Source organism: Myotis myotis, unplaced genomic scaffold, assembly GCF_014108235.1.
Source record: "Myotis myotis isolate mMyoMyo1 unplaced genomic scaffold, mMyoMyo1.p scaffold_m19_p_5, whole genome shotgun sequence".
NCBI lineage: Eukaryota > Metazoa > Chordata > Mammalia > Chiroptera > Vespertilionidae > Myotis > Myotis myotis.
This window is the reverse complement of record NW_023416357.1, coordinates 41741510-41763503: the sequence shown is the minus strand read 5'-3', so window position 1 is coordinate 41763503 and position 21994 is coordinate 41741510. Positions and strand designations below refer to the sequence as shown.

The window sequence follows — 21994 nt, the reverse complement described above, 5'->3', positions numbered from 1 at the left end:
AGGCATATGGTAATTGGGATTTAGGATTCACATCTTAATATTATTTTAATATAGAATTGCCTCTTTATTTCTATCCAAGTCAACTAGGATTTTCTTGTTTTGAAGAGAAACTTATTTTCTAGTAATCTGGTCAGATGGCCTGATGAAGTAATTATTCATTTATATTGTTTATAATTGTGTCTGATACACAAACAATTTGTATGGTCAGATATTAAACTGAAGTGTTCTTTCAGACTTGAGGCATTATATCATTAACATTGAACTCTGTTTACTGGAAAACACACATTTGTGTTTATATCATAATCTCATGAACTCTTAACTTTCAGGTGTTCGGTTCATAAAACAAAATCATGGTTTATTAGCAACCTTTGCATGAGAAATCAGATGATGGTACCTCTGGAGTTTCTTCTGGTTATCTGAAGTCATAGGGCAGTGATGGCGAACCTTTTGAGCTCGGTGTGTCAGCATTTTGAAAAACCCTAACTTAACTGTCATATATAGAAATTTTTTGATATTTGCAACCACAGTAAAACAAAGACTTATATTTTTGATATTCATTTTATATATTTAAATGCCATTTAACAAAGAAAAATCAACCAAAAAAATTAGTTTGCGTGTCACTTTTGACACGTGTGTCATAGGTTCGCCATCACTGTCATAGGGTATTATTTTTAGTCAACCCTTGTTGGTAGATCTGTATTGTGACTCTTTTTTTCCGGGGGCGGGGTGGGAGGAGGGGAGCTCTGCCATCCAGGTCTTTTATTTCTCTTTTATTCCCAGTGTCTGTCTTTTTCTCAAATTAATACACCTTCACCAGTGAGTGAGTAGGGGCAAAAAAGAGAGACCAGTGACGAACCTGATGCAGGAGGCAACCAGTTGATGTGTCTCTCCTATCGATGTTTCTCTGTCTCTCTCTCTCCCCCTATCTCTTCCATTTTCTCCTAAAAAAAAAAAAAATCAATGGAAAAATGTCCTTGGGTGAGGATTTTAAAAAAAAGCACAGAAGGTCTTCCCATCTAAATATTGTTTTTCTGATCTTATATTACTATTAGAGGCCAGGTGCACGAAATTCTTGCACAGATAGGGTCCCTAGGCCTAGCCAACGATTGGGGCTGATCTGTGGGCAGTTTGGGGTGATCGCCCCCCTGCCCCCCCACTTGCACCAGCCTTGGCTGGCATGGCGCCACCCACTCGCCGGCCCCGCCCCCTGCCGCCCCCACTGGTTGGGGCCTGTGTGCTGGGGGCAGCTCCTGCATTAATCATCTGCCCCCTGGTGGTCAGTGTGCGTCATAGCGACCGGTCATTCTGCTGTTCGGTCTGTTTGCATATTAGAGTTTTATTTAGATAGATCATGAGTAAAGAGCACAGTAATTTTGAAAATGCCTGAAATGATTTTTTTCTAGGTTTTTTTAACATGTGGGGATTTGGAAGAGTGAACAAACAAGCCAGCCAACCTGTTAAAAAGCAACAAGAAAATGCCACTTCATGTTTACTGGAGCTTATTGGAGACTTGATTGGACACTCATCATCTGTAGAGGTATTGTTTTTAATAGGCATATAAATGTCTAGGGAATTCCTGCTTTTGCATTTTACTGCTCTTCATTCTGTTGGTATCATAAAGACCTGTACTTTCTCTTCTCTGTAGGTTTTTATTGAATTGAAACATGGAATAGGATAGGTTGTAGTATGAGCAATTAGGATCTTTCTTTACAGAGAGATGATTTGAGGAGCCAAGGAATGAGTTGCTTCTAAATCAGCTATTTCCAATTTATTATGTTTTTTTCCAATCTGACAAAACATAGATATCATTTTGATTCATTTACATCAGATAGCAATTGTTTTGTTTGCTATTGTCAATATAAGGGAAAAGGTATCAGTGCCCCTGATTAAATAGTCATGTATTGCATGTTTTAAAAATACTTCCAGCACACCAGTTGAATATCACTGCTCTAAATAATGGGCTTAATTACCATTATTTATGAGATGAAGATAGCTGACAGTAAGGACAATGTGAATAATGTTGAATATATAACAGTAGTAAATAGAGGATTGTGGAGAGAGAGATATTTAGCCTTACAGAACCTAATTCCAGGGGTCTTTATCATATTCATGAATAGAGTGCTGTTTACCTCCCTTTGAAGGATCATAATTCGTCAGCTTTAGTAAAACCCAGTGTCTTGATTATCATTGTGCATATGTGAAAATATTAGTTGAGAATTATAAAATGCATACAATTCTAACTTGTAATCCAAATATATTAATATTTCTTATAGGCACCATTGCCTGTAATGAAGGAATAATAATAATCAAGATAAATAGACGATTGGAACTGGTAATAGTGTGATAGCAGTATAAACAAGGCCCTAAATAATGACTTTCTTAAATTGTTCTTCCTGTTTCATAGCCAGGGAGGAACAAATTCTCATTTGAAAGTGCATTTATACTTAGGAGAAGTACCACACTTGTTATAAAGCATTTCCTATATTTCAGGCACTATACTAGACAGTGGAGTTTACAAAGAGATATAAAACTACAATACTTGCCCTATGGATCTTATACTTTAGTAGTGAGAAGGGATACAGACCTAGTAAGCTGTTAATCTAGGCTTCTTATGCGGACCTAGATGCATAGCAGACAGTGGAGAGTCAGGAATGAGAAGAAAATGATTAGTGGAAGATAGAGGACTTGAGCTGAAGCTTAAAAGTTAGGGAGGATTGATGCTCCGAGATACTGGGTACTCATCTTTGCTTTCCTCTAACAAGTAGTCCAATTGTTTTGTTGTTTAACTTCATTTGCTTGGCTATATGGGAGTGTTGAGGATGGAATGTGGTAGGGAAAAGGACAAAAATAGGAACTATTTGGTGGCAAGGAGCAGATTCGCTAGGCTAGAGCATTGGATTTCTGTGAACACGTGCTGGCATCAGAGAAGGAGCCTGGGAAACTAGTTGGGTTAGAGTATGAATGCCCTTGAATGTTAGGCTGAGGAGTTTGGATTTTCTTTAAAAATAGTAGGAACCCATTAAAGGTTTCACACGTATTACTCAGTGGTGGAGGAAACCTTCAAAGTGGCAGTTGTCAAAATATAGAAATGTCAATTTCTTAGGAATTTTCCTGAGTGAAAGTATTGATAATTAAAGCTTTTTTTTAAAAAAAAAAAAATTGTATCTCTGGCCTCACTAAGTACCTGAGAGACTAGATTTTCTATTTCCTGAATTTTCTTATTCCTTTTATTGTATTTTCATCTGTACTCCAACCCCTCTGTGTTCTGTTTTTTCCATGTCCTGAGGAATTTTGTTCCAGTATTAACACCCTGCACTCCTACATTAACAGCTGAGGCCTTATCCTGCTATCTTCAAAATGTATAAGTTATTTCAAAGAAAATTCTCATTCTCCTGTGTTCTTTAATGTTATTTCTCTCCTTTATTTCATTCTTTCCTTGGAGGAGCTCATCCTTTTCATGACTTCATTCATGTCCTCTCTCCACTTCATAGTACTCATGTTGCCTTCTCATCAACACTCCATTTTCCTATGACCTTCCCTTTATTTGGAGATGTTTATGTTTTTGAAACTTTCTCTGACATTTTCAGTTATTATTGATCTATGTCCTCTTTTTCTGAATTTCCGTGACAAATTATAATCTGAACTACTTATTACATAGTACCTGATCACACAGTCTTTAATGGGTGCCCTAATTGTTTCTCAGCAACTGAATTAGAACCTTCTTGAGGGTAGGGACCATATGCATATAATGACACTCAATAAATGCTTATGTATGGATTGATTATCTTGTTTTATTTACAGATCTGAAGCCACTGTTTATCTTGGGAGAATTCAGACTTTTATTTTGGTAGCCATTTGTGTATAAATAATGGGACAAGTTATAAGTGATTAAGTAAAGTAGGTCTGACAGGACTTCTTAAAATCTTAAAACTAGTACTTGAAGAAGAATATGGTAAAATACAGAAGATACTCTAGGAATTCATGTACATTATAAAAATAGCTGTTATAGTTCTGTAGTTGGGCAGTATTAAAGTTCTAATTATTAAAATACTAGATATTGGTCATTGGTCTAGTATTTATATTTTTAGTACTTATATATTTGTATGTGACTATTATCAACACTTAAAAAATAAAATTTCTTATGGAAAATGATATGGAGTCTTACATTCAGATCCAAAGATATCTCCAAGGTAGACATCTTACAAACACACGTGTTGCTTTAATTTGGCCATGTCTCTTCTCCTTGAAGTTCCTGTACTCAGTAGTTTAAAATTTCTTTACAGATGTTTCTATACTTTGAAGATCATGGACTAGTGACATGCTCTGCTGATCATCTCATTATTTTATGGAAAAATGGAGACCGAGAATCTGGATTGCGCAGTTTAAAATTATTTCAAAAATTAGAGGAGAATGGTGACTTGTATCTTGCTGCCTAGTTTAAGGAATTTAGAATACATGTGCATGAACTTGAATATCAAATATAGGGTAATACTCTGAAAACCATTAACATGTACTCACTTAAATGTGTAATGTATTTTTTTCTTGTTACTTTATAAAATTCTGATTGTTTGAATTCTTTTTTTTTTGGGGGGCGGGGGGCATGCAAACCTGCAACAAGTTAGGTGTGAGTACATCCACCAAAGAATATACCACAAGTATGTTAGCAGTGAATTTTCAAAAGTTGAAGTTTTCAGATCACAATACAAGTATCTGTTGATACAGAATAAAAGTATACCATAGTGTCCTTACAATTTAAAAAATTTATGCTTTAGAAAATTTTACCCCAGAAATTATGAGCTTGTGGTAAATGAGCATAGTACTCAGAGCCTCTTTCTTCAGTATAATTTTATTACCTCTAATTCAATTCTTATTCATCATTAAATTTTTTTAAGTTGCATATAGTTTCTTTCATTTAGTCTTTGGATTTTGAAATACCTTTGTTCTCAAATGAATACCTTACATATCCTTTTTCATTTCTTTAAAATTTTATTTAAGGAAATAAGTATACATGATAATTATAGAAGGTGTTTTGGGAGGAAAAACCCACTGAGGAAGAGGTAGGATGTAGCATAACTTGAATGTAAACCTTGAGCTCTCCTGAGAACTTTCTTCCCTGTAGGAAATGGAGAGTGCATAATTGCACATATGCTGCTGAAGCGGTGAGTACTGTTCTGAGGTTCAAACAGAACAGTAAAGTTGTGGTTTTAATTATAAGTTTTTTATTCTTTGGTTATCATTAGAACCCATTTGATTAAGAATCCTTGTGATAAATTTAAATATATCCTTTCTCTTATAAATTCCTCTCATCTTTAATAACTAATTATCAAGGTTCTATAGAGCAAATTTGACTCTCTGGTGCCAACTAATTTGTTAAATCATTTTTTATTTTTAGTTCTAGCTACTAAAATTCCTATAAACTCAAATCAGTAGGAATCTTATGAGGATGTATTTTTCTCCTCAGTGTGAATTGGCCTGAAGAGCTATTGGCTAGATTGGTACTCCACTAGCCGCTGCCCTCTTACATGCCAGGGGTGAGAGCTAGGTGAGTATAGTGTTCCAGTCAGAGACGGCAGTCCAAAGTGCCTGGTTCATCTTACCATTGGCTCAGAAATGAAATGCTTGAGACAGGCTTCACTTAGGTAGTTTCTTGCAGTAGTCACTGAGATTTAATCATCTTCATCAGCTTTATATCAGAGCACTCTTTCTCCCTTTTGGTACTAAAGGATAAAAATTAAGAAGTGTTCCACACATTAAAAATGGGTGAGTTTAGTAGTGGAGTTATTAAATTTAAACTGTTGATGAAAGAATTCTAGTAAAGTAAGTGCAAGGTGACGGATGTGTCAGAGGACTGATCCTTCTCAAAGAACATTTTTCTGCAGACTTATTCATCACACACACACTCTTGATGGAATCTTTATAAATTGTTTTTACTAGTTTTTACCTTTGACAGCTGCTTTCACAACTGCCTCCAAAGACCGGAAGAGCTAAGGTTATCTATGCCAGACCAGTGCCATAATGTTATGAATGAGAAACCTGAGGCCCAGAGAGGTAAGGCCTTGTAATGTGTTAGCTCTGTTCCCTTATCATCATTGAGTGGCATTAAAGACAAATCAAAGATACTTACATGACTACCATGTGAGGAAGAGCAAATAATGTTCAGTTATTTTTTAATTTATAATGAAAATAGCTTTAGAGAAATATATTAAAATCTGTTCCTTCCAGTACAGAATAGAAGAACATGAATGTTATCCAACAACTTGTTATTTGTGGCATATTTGAGGAATTGCAGAAATAGCTTTCTAATCTTTTATCCTGAAGGTGCAGCATGGTTACTATCCCAACACCAGGCAGACATGCATTCTGGTCTGAGTGCATCAGATGGTTGATTAGTTGGATTAAATATCTCAGAATCATTTTTAGGCTTTAATATTTACTTCATTACTAGCTAGCAGTTTTTCTTTGGAAATTTTACATTAGGTCATGAGTTTGTAAAATTGTTTTCTATGACATATTCTGTGAATTATATGAGAAACTCATCATTTTTAACTGCTTTATTTCCTAATCTGTTCTGGGTTAGTAATTTGTGATAGTATTCTGTTCACATGGAGTGATACAAACCTCAGGTGAGTTTTAGGAGTCAATACTACCAGGGCAAATCAATCTATTACGTACTCTAGTTTTCTGCCATAAAAAACTGTGTCTAGAGCAGCGGTTCTCAACCTGTGGGTCGCGACCCCTTTGGGGGTCAAACGACCCTTTCATAGGGGTCGCCTAAATACCTCCTGCATATCAGATATTTACATTACGATTCATAACAGTAGCAAAATTACAGTTATGAAGTAGCAACGAAAATAATTTTATGGTTGGGGGTCACCACAACATGAGGAACTGTATTAAAGGGTCGAGGCATTAGGAAGGTTGAGAACCACTGGTCTAGAGGGAAGCTTCCAACCCACTCACTGGACTGGTTTTTGCTTTCATGAATGCCCTAATTTAGAAGAATACAATTATGTACATTTTTTTTTCCATCTTAGTTTTTAATGCTATTTTAGTTGCAAGTAACACTATGTAGTGTGCCTTATTAACCTCATTCTCTGGCTGTATTCATATCACAATCAAAAGCCTAAACTTTGGAATATCCCTTTTATTTCTCTTCAAGTGAGATTCTGATTGAACGGGTAAGGCTTGTTCTTTGCCCACAAGACTCCTGAAGGCAAACAAATTTTAAATTGGAAGTAAAGAATGATTTAAATTATAGGGTTGTTTGTTCTGGTGCAGATAACCTAACTTTTCCTTGTGGTTAAGTAGTAGTAATATGACTTCTCTCTGTATTAGATAGGATTGCATTTTCCTAGGTTAATATAGCTCCCCTCAACACAGAATGTTTTAGTAAACAACTCAGGATAGGAGGCAATTATAATAGTTTATATCCATCTGAAAGACCACATCACATTTCTAATAAAATGACTATTTGGAGGAATGCATTATTTAGGTAGCAACTCAGATTACACAATAGTAGATTACATGCACTGATAAAGAGCAGAACTATTTTGAAGCTTTAGTACCTGGCAGTCTTAAAGAATTTGAGTTAATATGAAATTAATTTGACATTCCACTGAATAAGCTGCAACATTCATATAGAAAATGTGACGCAGCTGATAAATGTTTCTTACTTACCAAATGTAACTGAAAGAGAGATGGTCAGGAAAAGATTGTCCTCGCCTCAAGCAAGCTTCTGAAGCCTAGGCAAAGTATTTAGCTCCTTAAATGGGATTCTGATACCCTGAATTCTGAAAACAAAGTGTATGACTCATGAAATAAAGGACACTAAACCGAAAATTTGAAGTTATGAAAAACTTAGGTCAAAAAGGAGGTACAATAAAAAATAGCTGTTGGAAATGAAAAATGGCTGTAAGAATTTAGTTACAAGTATCTCACAAAAACATTTTCATCATTTACATAATGCAGCATTATAATACAACGCTAGCTGCTGTCCTGACCAAGCAAGTTTTCTTACCTAAAATAATTTAGATACACTTCTTTGCATGGAATTGTCATATATGTTTCCATTTTTTGGTATAAAACATTAAAAAAATATTGGCACATTATGTAGTGATAAGACATTTTTTTCCCCATGTACTAATTCCAAGTGTTCTGCATTCCAATTTTTGTTTGAAAAAAGTAACTACTGATTCAGTTAATTCAGTCTCTGTTTATACCTCTTAAAAATGCAGCATGGAGTACAAAGAATTTGGAAGAAAAATGAAGATATTTTGTTTACTGAGTTTATAATACATAGAGAAGGGTTGACTGATAAAAGAAAGGAAAAATACTCAAGTCCGACTTCATGTAGATCACAGAAAGTTGTAAAAGAGCTGTATAAAAATATGCACTTGTGCTTTAGAAGCTTTAGCATACAATTAATAGTATTTACTGTTTCCCCATATGTCTATTTTCTAATATATTTACACATCTTGCAATATTTTTACATCATTAAAGGAAAATGGCATGATTGCAAATACAGATAGGTTAAAAATATATGAACCTTGAAACTTCCCAAATCCCCTCCCCAAATATATACGTAGAGATGGTACATGGTACAACATACTTGATTGACTTATATCCAGAAAATTTAGATTTCATAAAAATTTTCAACAGCAAATGTATATAAATTTTTTCTTTTTTTAAAAAAGCTTGTCCAAGGGCATTCAGATTTAATGGCTTTTATATAATACTATAGTGCCTTGTGACTGCCTCTGATAACCAGAAATAAGGGGATCTCATAGAGTCCCCCAAAACAAAATGTCACTCCCCCATCATGGATGGCTTTCTATTAAGATGAATGCCTTTTATAGGAGAGAGGGATATAGGCAGCTGCTACCAGTCTAGAAGGCACTCAACAGGACAAGGCTGGGTTCTAACTTGGGTGTCATAACATCAATCAGAAGAAACAGCCAGTGAAGCTAACTGGTTTATCAATAATTTGGTCCTAAGTTCTTCATTTTATATATAGTTTCTTTTCTTAGATAGTATGAATCCTCCAGACCAAAGCTCTTGAGGAAAACAGTCAAGCTAAACAGTGATGGTGATTTTTATGGTTAAGATATGAGCTGAACACTATCTAAACTACGTGGTCACCATCCAGGGAGATGGGCTCAGAGGCACCAAGTCTGTGCTGTGTATGTCCTGCTAGTTACAGTCATTCATCTCCATGGCTGATGAGGGCACACAGGGTGACAGCATGGCAAAGGGTTTTGCCATGTATTTGTTCTGTCACTGCTTGTATAAAGAACATATCTTTGTAAAAATAAAATCTGGGGACTTATTTGATTCAAGGTCAAATATTAAACATTAGCTCCTTGACCTACACTTGTCATTTTCATTATAAAGGAAAGCCTCTCGTTTACACTACTGGGATTCACATGCCCTTGATAGAAAGAGGTCCCCTTCTCTGTCTTGGCTTCAGCTGTCAGATGGAAGCCTCAGACTTTTGCACTTCAGGTCATCTAATGTCTTCCAGTGTTTGTAGTTATTGGCCAAATGTTGCATCAGTGCTGGCAGATGTGCAAAGGCTGCAAGGACATAAAAGAATCAAAAGAAGCTTGTTAAGTTAGATCCCAGGGCTCTGTGGGACAAATTTGGGATCAGAATTGCAGAAGTACCCTAGTTTAGACCTTAGGCTGCACATGAACACACAGCATTAGTTTCTGAAATACAGATAGGTCCTTTTAATTAAAAACTGAAAAGCCATTACTAAAAGAATTGTGATTAAGGGTAGACTTTTAATACATTTTGTGTTCTTTCTAAAGTTTTTTCCAATGCTAGAATAAAACTGCTTTAAGCTTTGGAAGAGGTCCTTTGAAGAGGTAAAGACTTATTTATCCATTTATCAAACATTCATTGAATCTTCTGTACACAAGTACCCCACCATAACCTGGTCACGGGCAGCTGACTTAAAAAAAAAAAATACACAAAAATCTTTAGGCCCAGTCTATGTTGTTAAAGGTAATTATCATAAAGGATAATATTTTGTGTAGATGACAAAACAAGAACTATCTTACCGTCCCAAGCATCGAACATGTCTGTTATGAAGTAGTCAATGAAAGAAATTTGTGACTTGGGGATGCTACAGGTATTCCGGTCAAACACTGGCATCACCACAGGCAGTCCCTGTCTCTTCTCTTCATCAGTCTGTAAGACAGAACACTCACAGGGCTCTAGGGCACACACGGAACGGTTACAGTGCGACCTAGTATCTCAGAACAACCCTGTGAAAATAGGTCATCATCCAGTCATATATATGAAAAAATAGGCTCAGCAAGGTTCTGGGGTATATGTAAGTCAATTACCTGATGAGATGCAGTAACTCAGGTCAGGACTTCTGACTTTCAAGTCTCTTATGCTATACCACCACCCCTCCTGAAGCATCGATCATCTCGGGGTTCATACCCCCCATTTCTGAGATCTATTTTCACTATTGCAAGACTATTTTCAAAGTAATACTAATAACATGAATAATACGAATTGACATTTACACTGATAGTACAGAAGCAATGATGGGTAAAACTGCTGATACCTTAGCATAATTGTATCACCAGTCATTGTATTATTCACTGTCACCTGCTTGCAGTTTAAAAAGAAAGCCAGTTTTACTTAAAAACATCCTCACTGAAGCAGTAAGAATTAACCCTTTGCGGTCGTATTAAATTTGGACATGGGTGTCGTACTGGTCAGAATTAATTTCCATTGAAAGAGCAGTGATACATAACATGCAAGATTATGAAGGATAAACAAGATTTATTAATTCTTTTTTGGAACTACGTCACTACTAGTAGAATCACTACAAACGTTATCACTTTCTACGTCAGAGTCAGCATTCAAGGTGCCAAAATAAAACTCTTCATCGTTACTTTCAGATTCGCAGTACACTTCTTTCGGTAACTTTCTTTTTGCCATTTTGGAGTATTATTTTGAAATATCTTAACAAGCGAGAATACCTAATTACAGTTAAATGTAATTTGTAAAGCTTTATTTGAAATTCTGCGAAATATCTCCGAAGCTTGTCGATTTCTTCACTCTCAAAAGGCGACTGACTCACCACGGTGTTTTGCATGGCGAGTGTGGAACGACCGCGTTTGTTTATATTGAGTTTCGTCGGGGCAATGTTTTGGTTCGTGACAAGGTCGCTTAGACACTTAAGAGCTTTCAGAGAAAGTATGAACTGATACATGAATGAATAGAGTTAAGATTCGTACGGTTCCTTGCTGGGGTGGCTGAGAGCAGACATACGACCGGAACGGTAAAAAAGCTTTGGTGGCTGAGAGTAGACAAACGACCGCAAAGGGTTAATCTTTCTAAATTTGGACCTTTGAATTACATCTTTTTAATACTCTGTGACAAAATACTCTTAAGCCCTTGTGCTGCATTCCACACGTTGCTGGTTGTCTTGTGGGAAAGCATGCGTGCAGTCCAGCTGAACCAGCCTTTTTTCCTCAGGGAAAACTATTTTTACTTGAAAGAGTGATTGACAAGCTAGGTCTGTGTACCAGATTTGGGTATTGGTCATGCAGTTCGCTCAAGGTATGTGTAAATCTGAGTATTTTGCACATTGGCATATACGTTTATATGTGTAAGGTCGTAATTCACTGAGCTGAATATTAAGATCCATATTTCCTGGTGATGTGTTGAGTCCGAGGCCAGCTGATCAGAGGCCTCATTTGTAACTTTTGATTTTTAGGTCACATTGGCTTGTGAACAGTAGTACATTCCTTTCTGGGAAAAGGACACCTAAACAAGGAGCTACATTAAAGAACTTTAAGTGGTTCTTTCCCATTTCCTGTTCACACACTTGAAGAATAACTGGGAGTAGGGTTTCAAGTCCTCTCTGTGGGTCCTGGGAAGCCCATTAACAACCTCCGACTAGCTGTGGACTCAGCTTGCTCATTTCAGGTTAGTCGATCCAGCAGCCTTGAAATATCCACTGTTGTTCAAAGATTATTTGGGTGTGTGTTTTTCCCCTCTTCTTTCTGGCAAGCCCAGAACTGCCTGTCCTACTTTTCTTTAATTCAGGGGCTCTCTTCCCAGCCTTGAAGGCTGCAGCTAACTTACTGGGTGCTGGGCTGGCCATTCCCCTCGCTGGCCCTTTGAGATGTCATCAGCTCGTTATTAATAGCTGATGTACCTCAGAGGTACATTGCACCCGTGGAGACCCTCCCCCTGCATTACTTGTAGCTACTAGTGCGTTTGTCTTCCTGCCGCACATATACACACATCAGTCCTCAGCGCCTCTTCTCTGGAAGGTGGCCTGTATTTCAGATGGCATCTTGCAGTCTACTACTTTCTGGATTTTTCTCTCAATTCTTCTTTGTACTGCCAAAGTGAACTAGATATTGCTGCTCTCCTTATGTAAAAATTGTGATTTCCCCCCTCCTTACTAATTTTGCTCATAATGCTTTGTTCTCCCAGAAAGTCCTTTTTATTTCCACATTTCTAAATCCTTAACAACAAAACAGCTCTAACATCTTTTCCACAAAGCCCCTCTTTTATCTAGGAAAAAAAACTTTCTGAACTCTCTCAGCACTTAACATAGACCTCCCTTAGGGATTTTTTTTTTTTTTTTTTTTTTAAGCTATTGTGTGGACCTACCTATTTCTACATTATGAGCTACCCATGACTTATGTCTGTTTTCCCCATAATGTACCATGGTGATAATAACCTAGTGAATGAATGAATGATTTTCCTAGTTTTTTTGAAAGTTCAGGATCTAACAATTTGAGGATGAAAAGATACTTCCAAAGGCTAAGTTTATTTCTCTTCCACTAGAGAGACTTTGGTTAGTGACCAGCCATATCAGTCTCTTGGGGGAGCCAGAGGTTCCGTCCAGGGAGGAGTCATGTACTAAGTGACAGAATCCCTGGAGTGCTATGCCACCAGACCATTCCAGGAGAGGAAAAGCTTCCCCACAGCGGCCACGTACCTGTGCGAAGTACTCCTCAGAGATCCTCCCGGCCCATTCGATGCACAGGTCCAGGGGGCGGCACGGGTTGGCCACATCGGCACACTTAATCATCATGCGCTTGATCAGGATTTGGTTCTCAGGAAAGTTCTTCCCAATAGGGTTACATTCACAGTCGCTGCCCTCAACCTGGAAAACATTGCCAGATGAGGGTTGGTTCAAGATGATGATGAATCCACCAGGGCTAACTGATCAGACATTAGATGGCCTCACTAGGGCACACTGAGGCATGACAGTGACTCAGAGAAGGCAGTTTTCCCATCAGTGATTTTATATATAATACCGATATATTGTTGTTAACCCTCAGGCAACATAAAAACTTAGGAGTTTACAAGGTCAATGTTCCTGTCAACACCCACCTAATACCTCATTTCCATCCTCTTCCCAGAGGGGACTGCTATACGCAGTTTTGTTGTTTTTAGTAATTTGGTTTGTAATCTTAAAGGAGAGCTTTTCTCCCATTTTTATCAGGAAATGTGTAAAAGCAAAACTTTGTTTTTTAACACATTAAAGGTGGGGGAGTAACACATACTTGTGACCCTTCAGTTATTTCTTCATTTATTTCTAGTTATACCTGCCAGCTCCCTCTCTCCTGTGACCTCTCTCACTCCTACTCACCCACCTCTTCCTACTTTGTTTTTTTCTCTTAGTGGATGTGTCCACGTATGCTTTCCTGGCTGCTCTTCTGACTGGGTAGTACGGAGTGTGAACCATATAAGCTCTGGGGTTTCTAGGAGCAAAAGGTGGCAGGGTAGGAACAGGTATGTTCAGCACGTTTAAAAAGACTGGTCATACACGTCAGTGGTTATGAACTAAGCAGCCAGGTCCGTGAGTAGGCTTACATGAATGCAATAACACACCTGTTCTATGCAAAGTCTGGAAGATTGATTGCTATTCTCTACCTTCAAAGACACCATTGAATTGATTGTGTGAAAACAGTTAATTAGCTCTCCAGAGCTCTGCCAAGCTGAAAGACATCATGACATTTAAGGGTTTGTTTGTATTGTTTTGAGACTGGGCCCATTTAGTAGGCCATCAATGGGCAGAATTATGTTCTGAAGATTATTGTTTTGATTACTTACCATTGGGAAGATACCGCTTACAATAGTTACTTCAATAAGTAGTAAATCTTACTTGGATAGATGATCTTCCCAACACTAAATTCTATGATTCTCTATAATTTTCTCTCCTAAATCCCCAGATCTTTCCCCCACCCCCATAAGTCCTCTGTGGAAGGAGGGGCCCTGGCAGTGTGCTGTGGAACCCCTGAGAGATGGGACACAGGTGAGGTGGGCACCGTCCCTCCATCCAGGCTGGTTCTGTGATGGGGTCCTACACAGGTAGTCTCCTTACTGATCATCCAGTTACTTTTAAGACGTCCACACTCTATCCACATACACAACCTCTCCCGCTCAACAGGAGTGAGCAAAAACCTTTTCTAACTTTATGGGCTATGAACAGCTTCATGGTTTCAGAGGGCAGTTTATCTCATTTTAAACAAGAGATGGGAACTTTCTATCCATGTTCCCCAATCTCAAGTTTATAGGGACTTAAACACAGGTCCAAGGCACATCAGTAAATTTTAGAGGAAAAACAACCTAGGCTTTTGTTTGCAACTAGTCACTCCCAATCAGTACCTGTAGTCTTTAGGTGCTGATATGCTTTTAATGCAAACCAGCAGGAATGCAGATCTTTACACCACCTGACACTGAGGTCTAACAGCTCAAAGAACAGAATCAGAAAGGGCATGGATCTCTTAAATAGCACCGTTTATGCTGGTGTGCTGCTGGCAGGCTCCTTCCATCCTATTCTTTGGGTCTACCTCCTTTGGTCACCACTGGTTTTATCCAGGGCCTTTCCTTCGAGGAGCTCGGAATTGCTGTGGACAATGTCAATCTATTCTTGACCCCGAGGAAAACAAGTGGCCAGTACTTTCAGCTCTTTCTTACCAGCTTCAAGCAAATAACCACCTTGCATTCAAGAGAGAGAACATGCTTTGAGGCCAGAGTAGGCTCTAGTAGAAATACACTCTGATATATCTTCTTACATGAGAAATGCTTACCTCAGCTGCCATTGGCTTGTTGATGCTGTTCACAAATTTGTTCACATGTTCAAAGTGTTTTGTCATCTCTGTTGCTAAAACCATGTCAATAATCGCCTGGCGCAGTGTTCGATAATGGTTCCTAAAATAACCAGAAGACAGAGAGCCCTGTTCACATCATGTCCCAAATTAGAACTGTTCTGCTACAGTTTCACCTCACTTCCCACAATCTAGGAGGGAGCTGGGCACAGAGTTAAGAAATGACTGCAAATCACAAAATAGTTCACCTGCTCATCTTCCCATGAAACCAGGACTTGTTGACACTATTCCATTTTCCCCAATGATAGTTGACCCTCATATGATTTGGGAATATATATATACCTGTCCCATGGTAGACACCTATTTTACAAGGTAATTCCTTTGTACCTTCTCTTGGCAACATCAAAACAGTGAGGCTGAGGTGGAAGGAAATGACAAGTTCCTTCCCTACAAGGCTGGTATAGCACCTGATGAGCTGCCCTACGGCATGCAGTGCAGACATCATGATTCTTAGCATAGAGCAGTGGTTCTCAACCTTCTGGCCCTTTAAATACAGTTCCTCGTGTTGTGACCCAACCATAAAATTATTTTCATTACTACTTCATAACTGTAATGTTGCTACTGTTATGAATCGTAATGTAAATATCTGATATGCAGGATGGTCTTAGGCGACCCCTGTGAAAGGGTCGTTCGACCGCCAAAGGGGTCGTGACCCACAGGTTGAGAACCGCTTGCATAGAGAATGGTTAGTGGGCTTTGGTCCAGTCCAAAATGTCCACACTTCAGAAATGTCCCTGGGTTCAAACAGCCCATACATGTTTTATTGGTCTAATAATTGTGTACTGGCTGTATTGCCAATAATGACCTTTCTTGCACCGGTAGCCTAGCTGGTCATGACACATAGGGTTAGGTAGATGGGTTGGAGTTCGAATATTACAGGAGAGCAGGATCTATATTAGCTATTCGCATTGTGGACAGGACCAAGTTTCAAGGACCTTTTGGTGAGGATCACATATCACCGTGAATGTCTTCGACAGGACCAAATGCCCTGCAAGACTGAATTATTTCTTTCTGTGATGGCATTTTAAGAAGGTTTTCTCATTAATAAGTAATCCTCTAAATTACAATTAGAAGTTAAAATGGATGGAGCAGCAATCCTGTCCCAAATTACTGTCCAGTTCCTTTCATCTCACAGCTGAATAAAATTGGCTATTGGAAAGAATTCTTTCTGTGAAAGTTTTAAAAACAACCCTTGAGACTGATGAGTGGGCTTGAGGCCTAAGTGAGCTCTGTGCTCTCTGTACACGGCCCTCTCCCAGGAGCCTGCTCCCCAGCCTGGCTGGTGTTCTGTGAGAAATAAACAGAGCCTGACTGCAGGGTGTGGCGGGCAGGAGAAACTGCTCCTATCTGTTCACACTTGGCCAACTCTCCCCTGAAGAGAGGACAACCATTAGGGGGAAACCTGTCCAGTGCTTGGGCTCCAGCAGCCCTGCTGGGACCTGTTGATACTGTCTCCTCATGAGTTAGGATTTTAAGTGGCCAAAAATTGAGCTAGGGAAAGACAGGGAAGGATACATTTTCCTTGAGTTACACAAAAGACAGATGTCCTCCTGCAAGAGTAAAAATATCTATTATAGTTATTAGTACTGTAGTCAATATTCATAGAGTTGCTCTGTATAAAACACTTTCATGAACTCATTGAAGACCAAATGAGATTTAAAAAGATGAAAGAAGCCTGAAAAGTACAGTTAAGTTTATAAGGGCAAGGTTATTATTTTACTGTCCGACACAATGGTACAAAGTATTCTCACTTCCCCTTCTCCTTCCAGTGATTCTCAACCTTCCTAATGCCGCGGCCCTTTAATACAGTTCCTCATGTTGTGGTGCCCCCCAACCATAAAATTATTTTCGTTGCTACTTCATAACTGTAATTTTGCTACTGTTATGAATCGTAATGTAAATATCTGATATGCTATATGTGTTTTCCGATGGTCACGACCCACAGGTTGAGAACCGCTGCAGGAGAACACTAAATACTTGCAGAAGTTAGGGAAGCTGAGTATCCTACTTACACTTCACAAGCCTGAGCATAGGAGCCCAGTACAACCGACCTGTCAATGTTCTTGAAGATGTTGCATTTGCTGTCCTTGACTGTCAGCTGGAAGGCCAGGGCTGTGTGGTGACTCTCCAAGACGGCCGTGTCATTGTAGAGCACAGCAAGTTCACTGCCTGCGTTGCAGAGGAAAGAGTTGGTTCTTCCTGGGTGGTCCACGTCATGGACTGTGGCAGCAATCAGCGCTGCCACCTCATCCAGCTGGTCCAGACTTCCCTGGGGTGAGGGGAGGCAACGTTGAGTATTACCTACTGGATGTAGGGGACTTTTACTCATCCTTGTCTCTTGGGTGGGGCAGACTTGGGGAGTTGGGATTATAAAAATGTTCTCCCCAGTCCACTAAGCCTTCTCTGACTTCCTCGAAGCTGAGAGGCTGTCTAGCACACATTGCATCACTTTGCTGTGCTGTGAATTATCTGGAGGGATAAAATGGATACCTAACCCCCCACCGCCGCCCCGAATCCAGGAAGAAGTCAAATAGGCCTTTTCAATGCCTGCCATGTGGTATTGCCATGATTCTCTCCCAGGGGTGGCAGAGCAGAACGTGGCCTATAACCACAAATATTACTCATTTTATTTGCATGCTTCTGAAAAGAGTGAGAGTGTGGCAGTAAATGGCACAGATACAACACAACTCCACACAAAGGTAAAAGGATTAGAACCAATCAGTACAAGATCAAGAGTGAGCAGAATTTTCCCAGGAAAATGAGGTGAAGGGGGTTCTTGCTATTAAGGACAAGATTCAGCTCTGGGCTAGCAGGTGGTAAAGGCAAAAAGGGTAGCCCTCTTTCTAAAGCTCTCATTATAAAAGAACACAAAGCAGAGATCAGGGGATACAAATGCTTTCTCAGTTCACAGCTTTAGGAAGGAGTTATCAAATGGGCTACTGTTACATAAGACACTGTCCTTTATGAATTCATTCATTTGATAATCACTTATAGGGTGCTGACTGGGTGCCCAGCTGCCATGAAGAGGGCTGGAGCTACAGTGATGAATTGTACTGGCATCGTCTCTGCACTAATGGAGTTGATAATTTCTTGGGGGAGACACAAATTAATAAAACAAAAATAAAACAAAAAAACCCCACACCAATAAAAGTAACCTACTGTGAGATGTGCTAAGAAGGGAGTTAGAAGCTTTGAGAGTGTAACCATGAGGCCTGGTCTAGTTTAGGGCAGCGCTGTCCATTCAGCTTTCTGTGGTGATGGGAATGTTTATGTCTGCACTGCCCAGTACAGTAACCCCTATTCACATGTAGCTACTGGACACTTGAAATGTGACAGTGTAACTGAAGAACTGAATTTTTCATTTTATTTAATTTTCAGTTAGATGTAAATAGCCACATGTAGCTAATGGCTACATGTCCAGCAGGTAGGCAGAGATGGCTTCACTAAGGAAGTGACTTTTATGCTGAAGCCTGAAGGATAAGCAGGAATTACCTAGCCAGTGGTCAGCAAACTGCGGCCACTTGAGTGTGGCTCTTCCACAAAATACCACGTGCGGGCGCGCATGTACAGTGCGATTGAAACTTTGTGGCCACACTCAAGGGGCCAAAGAGCCGTATGTGGCTCGCGAGCTGCAGTTTGCCGACCACTGACCTAGGCAGATGTGTCAAGGGAGAGCCTGCCAGGCAAGAAACAACAGCCTACATGATACTCCTGAGGTGAAACAGAGCACCATTGAAGGGTAGTGAATGAGGAGAAAGCGATCCCCAAGATGAGGCTGGAGGGGTGGGCATATTTGCTATTCCCAAGTTGCTCTCAGGCTGTGAGAGGAAAAACTGATACTAACAGGTAAGGAATAATGGGTCTGAAGCTCAGACCTGAAAGCTTTTTTGAAGCTCTCCCCACTGGAAGGGAGCCATTTCCATCTCCAATCCTGATTTGGAGCTAGTGGGCAATCCTGGCTTGGCCCCAGTCCACACAAGCAGGTTTCCTGAGCAGTGACAGCAGTCCATGCTATTCTGTTAAGCTCTTCTCAGAGAGTGATTCTGTAATGCTCAGAGCAAGCAAACATGGCCCCATTTTGCTGCTGGTCAGGAAAGGCCATGGTCACCTGCAGGTGCAGGCATGACCCAGAGCTGCCCCCACATGGGCTCCACTCTTACCGATTCTACCTGTGCAGTGGGACCCATGGGTCCTCAGCTAGTGCTCCTGGAGTAGGTTCAATCTTGCTTACAATCTAGGGCTAATTTTAAAATGTTTCAATGAAATAGATTCATGGAACTGGAGTAGACAACACAAAAAGCATCAGATGAGACATGCCTTTTCTTCCAGCTCATGCTGACCTAGATCTGGTACTTTTATGAAGGTACCAATAGGAGGCCATGCCCTGCAGTATTGGTGGGCACTGTCTAATCATGCAATGTCTGATAAGAAATGGGGGAGGAGAACCAAGATGGCGGCATAGGTTAACGCCGGAGTTTGCTGCCTTGAACAACTACTTCAAAAGTGAAACTAAAAGACGGAACGGACATCACCCAGAACCACAGGAACGCTGGCTGAGTGGAAGTCCTACAACTAGGAGGAAAGAGAAACGCATACGGACACTCAGAGGAGGCGCAGTGCTGAAGTCAAATTCTGAGGTGCGGAGTGCGCGGAGCAGGCTGGCGGAGTAGGGCGCGGTTGCGTTTTCTATCGGGAGGGAGTCGCAGACTCTGAGCTCCAGATACGAGCGAGTCTTTAGGGACCCAGACTCAAACGGGAGAAGCGGGACTGTCTGGCTTCGGTCAGAGCGAGTGCAGCTTTCTCTCCGAGGTTTGCAGCGGGTGCTGGGACTCAGAGAGGCGCCATAACTGCTCTCTCTGGCCCACCCTGTTGATCCCGAGCCCGAGCGACCCGCCCAGCCCAAGCCCTGCACAGAGGCATTTGCCAGATAGCCTCAGGCAAAGGCTAGATTAGCACCTCCCTAGAGGACAGAAGTTCTCTCACTGCAGACATAGCTGATTCTCACAGCCACTTGGCCTGGAGGTCAAACCCTCCCTGGTATTAGCTACAACAATCAAGGCTTAACTGCAAGACTGCGCACAAAGACCACTAGGGGGTGCACCAAGAAAGCATAACAAAATGCGGAGACAAAGAAACAGGACAAAATTGTCAATGGAAGATATAGAGTTCAGAACCACACTTTTAAGGTCTCTCAAGAACTGTTTAGAAGCCGCCGATAAACTTAATGAGATCTACAAGAAAACTAATGAGACCCTCGATGTTATGATGGGGAACCAACTAGAAATTAAGCATACACGGACTGAAATAACGAATATTATACAGACTCCCAACAGCAGCCCAGAGGAGTGCAAGAATCAAGTCAATGATTTGAAATGCGAGGAAGCAAAAAACACCCAACCGGAGGGGCGGAATGAAAAAAGAATCCAAAAATGTGAGGATAGTGTAAGGAGCCTCTGGGACAGCTTCAAGCGTACCAACATCAGAATTATAGGGGTGCCAGAAGATGAGAGAGAGCAAGATATTGAAAACCTATTTGAAGAAATAATGACAGAAAACTTCCCCCACCTGGTGAAAGAAATGGACTTACAGGTCCAAGAAGCGCGGAGAACCCCAAACAAAAGGAATCCAAAGAGGACCACACCAAGACACATCATAATTAAAATGCCAAGAGCAAAAGACAAAGAGAGAATCTTAAAAGCAGCAAGAGAAAGAAACTCAGTTACCTACAAGGGAATACCCATACGACTGTCAGCTGATTTCTCAACAGAAACTTTGCAGGCCAGAAGGGAGTGGCAAGAAATATTCAAAGTGATGAATACCAAGAACCTACAACCAAGATTACTTTATCCAGCAAAGCTATCATTCAGAATTGAAGGTCAGATAAAGAGCTTCACAGATAAGGAAAAGCTAAAGGAGTTCATCACCACCAAACCAGTATTATATGAAATGCTGAAAGGTATCCTTTAAGAAGAGGAAGAGGAAGAAAAAGGTAAAGATACAAATTATGAACAACAAATATGCATCTATCAACAAGTGAATCTAAGAATCAAGTGAATAAATAATCTGATGAACAGAATGAACTGGTGATTATAATAGAATCAGGGACATAGATAGGGAATGGACTGACTATTCTTGGGGGGGGGAAGGGGTGTGGTAGATGTGGGAAGAGACTGGACAAAAATCGGGCACCTATGGATGAGGACAGTGGGTGGGGAGTGAGGGCGGAGGGTGGGGCGGGAACTGGGAGGAGGGGAGTTATGGGGGGGAAAAAGAGGAACAAATGTAATAATCTGAACAATAAAGATTTAATTAAAAAAAAGAAAAAGAAAAAGAAATGGGGGAGACAGGGAAGGCAATCTGGGCCTGTTCACGAGCATGTTGGAGAAGCAAGGCCCTTCCTAGGGGAGGAGGACTGTCTGCAGGAGAAAACTTCCCCACCGAACTCTGGGAGGCACAGACATTTCTGCATATTTTACCCCTTGGACTAGCAGGAGATGAACTGGATCATACTCAGGCAGATTGGCCAGACTGGACTCCCTTTCAGATCGGCCTCTGAACAGCTCCTTATCTGCAGTTATTCATTCACACAGGAGAAGACCAAAAGGGTCATGGTTATCCGACTCCCACTGCAGTGTTCCAGGGAACTGGTAAGTGGGGAGCAGACAGGGCCCATCGCAAACTGAAGGGCATATCTATGGCGGGGCTGAGGATGTGGAGCTATGTAACAGAGCCATTAAGAATTTTAGCCTTAAGGTATACAGAAATTAGGAGTAACAGATGACATAGGAATTTGGTAAAAACATTTTTTCCTGACTCTTTATCAGTGGCAGCAGGTCTGG

General features: G+C 40.2%; 2 protein-coding genes across 6 annotated transcripts in view; one reads left to right on the top strand and one right to left on the bottom strand.

Moving 5' to 3' along the window:
* Nucleotides 1-4485, top strand: part of WDR41 (WD repeat domain 41) — a 52748-nt gene extending 48263 nt beyond the window's left edge. For both annotated transcript variants that reach the window (XM_036308863.1, XM_036308861.1), the window contains 2 exons: nucleotides 1404-1537; nucleotides 4284-4485. In XM_036308863.1, the coding sequence (XP_036164756.1) occupies nucleotides 1404-1537; nucleotides 4284-4436 (287 nt within the window). In that variant the 3' untranslated portion in view covers nucleotides 4437-4485. The remainder of the gene's footprint in view (nucleotides 1-1403; nucleotides 1538-4283) is intronic.
* An 878-nt stretch (nucleotides 4486-5363) lies between these two features.
* PDE8B (phosphodiesterase 8B) overlaps nucleotides 5364-21994 on the bottom strand; it is a 205955-nt gene continuing 189324 nt past the window's right edge. For 3 of the 4 annotated variants that reach the window (XM_036308860.1, XM_036308859.1, XM_036308858.1), the window contains exons 18-22: nucleotides 17207-17424; nucleotides 15078-15198; nucleotides 12977-13144; nucleotides 10062-10191; nucleotides 6842-9572 (exon numbers count right to left, since the gene is read on the bottom strand). In XM_036308860.1, coding sequence (XP_036164753.1) covers nucleotides 9463-9572; nucleotides 10062-10191; nucleotides 12977-13144; nucleotides 15078-15198; nucleotides 17207-17424 — 747 coding nt within the window. In that variant the 3' untranslated portion in view covers nucleotides 6842-9462. Of the gene's footprint in view, nucleotides 5718-6841; nucleotides 9573-10061; nucleotides 10192-12976; nucleotides 13145-15077; nucleotides 15199-17206; nucleotides 17425-21994 lie in introns of those variants that run through there. The other variant, XR_004967485.1, reaches the window with a different exon arrangement.